This window comes from Corvus brachyrhynchos, unplaced genomic scaffold, assembly GCF_000691975.1.
Source record: "Corvus brachyrhynchos isolate BGI_N302 unplaced genomic scaffold, ASM69197v1 scaffold369, whole genome shotgun sequence".
Taxonomy (NCBI): Eukaryota; Metazoa; Chordata; class Aves; order Passeriformes; family Corvidae; genus Corvus; species Corvus brachyrhynchos.
The window spans coordinates 214,667-219,891 of NW_008246055.1; the positions used below are offsets into that span (position 1 = coordinate 214,667).

The 5,225-nt window shown below is 52.9% G+C and overlaps 1 protein-coding gene across 2 annotated transcripts in view; it reads right to left on the reverse strand.

Moving 5' to 3' along the window:
* ABCA3 (ATP binding cassette subfamily A member 3) overlaps positions 1 to 5,225 on the reverse strand; it is a 29,624-nt gene that overhangs the window by 19,227 nt on the left and 5,172 nt on the right. For both annotated transcript variants that reach the window (XM_017745735.1, XM_017745734.1), the window contains exons 3-8: positions 4,984 to 5,218; positions 4,235 to 4,362; positions 3,911 to 4,076; positions 1,715 to 1,974; positions 911 to 1,027; positions 281 to 401 (exon numbers count right to left, since the gene is read on the reverse strand). In XM_017745735.1, the coding sequence (XP_017601224.1) occupies positions 281 to 401; positions 911 to 1,027; positions 1,715 to 1,974; positions 3,911 to 4,076; positions 4,235 to 4,362; positions 4,984 to 5,218 (1,027 nt within the window). The remainder of the gene's footprint in view (positions 1 to 280; positions 402 to 910; positions 1,028 to 1,714; positions 1,975 to 3,910; positions 4,077 to 4,234; positions 4,363 to 4,983; positions 5,219 to 5,225) is intronic.

Below are 5,225 nucleotides of genomic sequence, written 5' to 3' on the forward strand. Positions count from 1 at the left end.
CAGTCCCTCTGCAGCTCCTCCTGGAGCCCTTTAGGCCCTGCAAGGGGCTCTGAGGTGTCCCTGGAGCCTTCTGTTCTCCAGGTGAACACCCCCAGCTCTCCCAGCCTGGCTCCAGAGCAGAGGGGCTCCAGCCCTTGGACCTGCTCTGGTTTGGGAAGCAACCAGTACCAACATCCTGTTCCACACACTGTGGGGAAAATGCAGCCAAAAACGGGAAGAAATGCCCCCTCCACAAGTCAAAGTGCTCAGTAACACAGGGAGGCAGCGTGGGGGGACTCACCTCGTGAGAAGAAGGTGCTCACCATAAAGTTGAAGGAGATGGAGGAGATGGAGAAGATGGCGAGGAAGGTGAACACCAGCGTGGGGTCACTGTTGGTGAGCACCGCTCCCTGTTCACTCACCTGCCAAGAAAATCTTGTGAAGCCCAGAGCTGCTGGAGCCAGCTGTGGCTTTAACAGCCCAGACCTGGGGCTGGAGACAAACTGGGATGGGTGAGAACACCCAGGAACTCCCAGACCACTCCAGAGGGAGGAAATACAGATTGTCCTCGTGTGATGCAGGGTCTAAGGGGCAGGGGGCACCCCGGCCAACACTCAGACAGCCCCCTCCTGCTTGCCATGGTGTGGGCACATGCAGAGGGGAGGGCCTGAGGCCCTTCAGAGGCTCTGGGAGCAGGGTGGTCCTGCTCTGCATGGAGTGTCCCTGGGGCTCCAATCCCCAGCTCCCTCTGGGGGGAGTCACCCCTGCCTTGAATGCAGCTGTGGGGCAGCACTGCCCACCTCGGTCCAGGAAACCCAAACTCCAGCCTTTGGAGGAGCCCTGGGATACCAGGACAGTCCCATGGCAGAGTGGCCCTATCATCCCTGTGCCCTGCCAGCACAGAGCTCGTGGCCTGGGGACAGACGCTCACCTTGACACAGAAGAGCACAGTGACGAAGAACACGGACACCAGGAGGAAGAGGAAGAACATGAGGAACCAGGCGCTCCAGTGCAACCAGTTGCTGAGGCCCATCATGTGCATGTACTCCTGTGGGAGGTCACGGCATCACCCAGGGCTGCACCCACACTCCCCGGGCATGGCTGGGGCAAGGCAGAGGTGGCTTTGCCCCGTGGCACAAGCAGGGAGGTGGCAGCCCCAAGTGCCACCAGAGTGGTCCTGCACAGCCACCAGCACGACGCGGTGTCCTCCACCTCCCTAAACGAGGGCTGCCACCACTGCAGGAGTCCCCAGAGAGCCGAGCTGAGCCCAAACCCAGGGCAGGGTGCCAGTGGTGCCACCAGGGCCACCCAGCACAGGGCAGGACACCCAACGCCTGGGAGAAGCCAAGCCCTGCTGTTGCAACCACGTGGCCGAGCTCCAGCCGCCCCCACAGCACACCCACATCGGGTCGCTACTCTCAAAAGGCAAAAACCTTCCTTCCCACAGGCTGAACTCTTGAATCCACAAACTCTGGAACCCACACGTGCTGCCCTCTCTCCTGGCCCAGGAGAAACACCATCCCTGTGGTCCAGCACCCCGGCTTGCACAGCAAGGAGAGCCCAGCCTCACGCCGGCAGCAGGATTAGCAACATTCTTCCCTGGGGCTCGCTAATCCGCTGCCATCCCCACCTCCTGCTCACTGGCTCTACACCCAACAGGGATTTTGTTCCTAATGCAAAGCCATCATCCATTGGGAACGGCTGCAGAGTGAGGGGAACACATCCCAGCGCTCACCTTCAGCTTCTTCTCCTTCTCGTGGACGACGGCGCGGACGATGTTGAGCGAGGTGTAGGTGAAGCTGAGCATGAGCAGCAGCGGCAGCTGGTTCTGGATGGCCAGGAGGAAGAGGTCGTTGACGTAGGCCGGGAAGGGGAAGCGCTGCACCACCACAGTGATGTTCTCCAGCAGGCTGGCAGAGCTGGCACCGGCGTGGTACTGCATGATGGCCCTGTCCACCGCGTGCTGCACCGCCAGGAATCCCTCCCGGAGATAACCTGCACGGCAAGAACCACGGGGAATAGAGACGGGTCTGGGGTTTGGAGGGACAAACAGCCTTTGTGGGAAGGATCACATGGGAAGAGGAACAGGGACTAAAACTGGAGTGCAGAGGAAAAGCAACACAAGCATCACTGTGCCACGGGGCACAGGGGAAGGATTGATACCACAGCAAACTCATGGAACCACTGCTTTGGGTTTGAAGGGACCTTAAAGCTTATTTTGTTCTACATCCTGCAATGGGCAGGGACACCTTCCCTTAGAGCAGGGACACCTTCCCCTAGAGCAGGGACACCTTCCCCTAGAGCAGGGACACCTTCCCCTAGGAGGAGCTGCCAGGAAAACTCAGTTCATGGTCGCTGTCCCACAGCATGGCTGTGAGATTACCTGTCACCATCAACCACCACAAGCCACTGGGCTTGTGTTCCACCCCTTTTTCTTTTTCTTTGTAAACGTGTGGCTTACATTTTTGTACATTAGAAAACGCTGAAAAAATTTTAATTTTCCAGTAGTATCTCCCAAGTGGGAAGTGACCCACCAGGATCATGGATCCAACCCTGGCCCTGCACAGATCCCCCAGCAACCCCACCCTGGGCATCCCTGGCAGCGCTGTCCAAGCACTCCTGGAGCTCTGGCAGCCTCGGGGCCGCGCCCATTGCCTGGGGGGCCATGGCAGTGCCCAGCACCCTCTGGGGGAAGAACCTTTCCCTGATATCCAACCTAAACCTCTCTTAACACAGCTTTAAATAACACAATAAACTTAAAATAGTTTATTTTTAAGTGGAATTGCAGCCAAGTGTTACCTGGACAGGAACTTAAATTCTCTTACAAAACCCCAAAAGAACATTTTGAAAGTCAGTTGGTTAAAATGACCCACAGAGAGAGAAGATAAAAGTGGAAATATGAGATTGGGAACGTTGTTTGATATTAACTCATGTACTGAGCAAACACTCTGGGGCTCTGCTTTATTTACACACTGTGAGCAAAACCTGTTCGCCCACTTCCTCACCCTCACTCTCCCTCTCCCTGGACACTGCAATCAAATACAGAGGGAGAAATCCCACTGAGGGAAATATTTCCTTTGCCACCACAGGAGAAGTTCCCAAAAATCCAGTCCTAAGCCAGCGCCAGCTCCAGCAATGTCCCTGCTGGCTCCTGTTCTGCCAGTGGTTTGGCTGCCCTTAAACACCCCAAACCACAGAACTGCTCTATTTACTTTTCAAGTACTTAAGCAGCACAATAAACACTGGGCAGTTTGGATCGTGAAATAAAATTTCCATTAAAAATCGAAATGGGAAAAGATATTAAATTTTAAAATGATTCATGCACATAGAAATTTATTCTTATCCAACCCTGCTCAGGAGAGGTGCCCAGAGGCCAAACAGTGCCCATGAAGTCACAGGATAAAATATAAATAAAGGATAGCTATAATGAATATAACAAAATTGTAAATAAAGTTAAATTCTACCTAAATAATAACTCAATAAAATAAAGACATATTAATTAATTAAATATACAAATAAATATTAAAAAGGCCTATCGTTAATAATTAACATTAAATATTAATTTAAAATTGTGGCATTGTTTATATATGCCTAAAACTGAATATAAACATCTACACAAATACATAACCATTTAACTATTTATGTATTCATAAAGATTTCTATGTAAATTTAAGACTTTTAATATCTATATAAATATTTAATATTTAATCACTTGCTTGTATTTATATAAAATAAATATATGCTTATATAAATAAATATTTAATTGTTTGCCTTATGCATAGATAAACTTAATGCTGGTATAAATATAAATCAACACTTCCTTATAATTAACTGAATTTAATAATTTCTTTTAAATGAGCCTATTTCTTTAAAAGCTCAGAGCCTGCCAGGTGCTGCAGGAAGGTGACCCCACGTGCTCGGCCGTGCTCACCCGGCGTCCCCCCGTCAGCAAACTTGGCCTCGCGGGGCCCGGGCAGCTGGAAGAGGGGGAAGAGGTAACTGGTGTGCCAGTCCCGGTCCAGGTTGGGGTTCAGCCCCGTCTGCTCGCTGCGCGGGGCGTTCCTCGGGCTGTACTTGAAGCGCAGCTCATACTCCACCTGCAAGGAGCACATGGAGGGTCAGAGGGGGGTGGGACAGACGGCAGTGACACGTGGGTGACACCTGGGTGACACCTGGATGACACCTGGGTGACACCTGGATGACACCTGGGTGACACCTGGAGGGGGGATGCTGTCCCCACCGTCCCCTCGCTCACCTGAAGGGGCAGCGGGGCCGAGCTGTGCGGGAAGCGGTGCCGGAACACGACGGCGGCCAGGACGCTGCCCGAGCGGTTGTCCAGCCTGACGTACTCCTCGAAGTCCCGCTCCGAGGTGAAGCCCTGAGCTGTGGAGGGGAAAACGTGGAGATGCAGGAATGGGGCACAGCAACGCACCATGGATGGGTGCTCAGCCATCACCAGGAGCATCGTTTGCTCCAGGACAGGAGGCACGTGCCATGCTGGCTGTGAGACATGGGGCAGTTACACAGGATGCTGCCCTGTATCCTGGGCATGCAGACATTCCTCCTCCCTGAAAGCAGGAGTCAGCTTTCCCACAGAAAATCCTAACAGTTTGGAACACCAAGTGCTAAAATTTTCTGTGCCAAAAGATTTCCAAAAATACTCTTTCACAGGGAAGCACTGCGACTTTCTTTAACTGGTTTAGGGTGATATTTTTCTAGATGGAAACTGCAATAAAATGAGACCAAAAAGCAACTCAAAATCCTGTCATTTTAGTGGGGGAAAAAAATCAAACTACAGGCCTTGAAGTTCTGAAAAAAAAAGTGTTCTGGGAGCATAAGGATTTAGAATTGGTCACAGAATGGTTTGGATTGGAAGGGACATGAAAGACCATCCAGCTCCAAGCCCCTGCCATGGGCAGGGACACCTTCCACTGGACCAGGCTGCTCAGAGTAAAGATTCACACCAATTTCTGGGGTGGAAGGGGCAGCCCCAGCCCTGCTCACCTTTGATGTTGATGGGCAGAGCTCTCTCCACCGCCTCGGCGATGCTCCGGACGGCGCTGCTGTTGGAGGGGACATAGGCCAGCTCCCAGGGGTTGCTGGCATGCCGGGAGGAGAAGAAGCTGGGCAGGTCCTCCACAGACTCGGTGGGGTAGAGGGTGGCGTTGGGGTGGCTGACGGAGTGCACGCGGTGCCGCAGCGCGATCAGGATGGCGGCGAAGAGCAGCGGCAGGCACACCTCGATC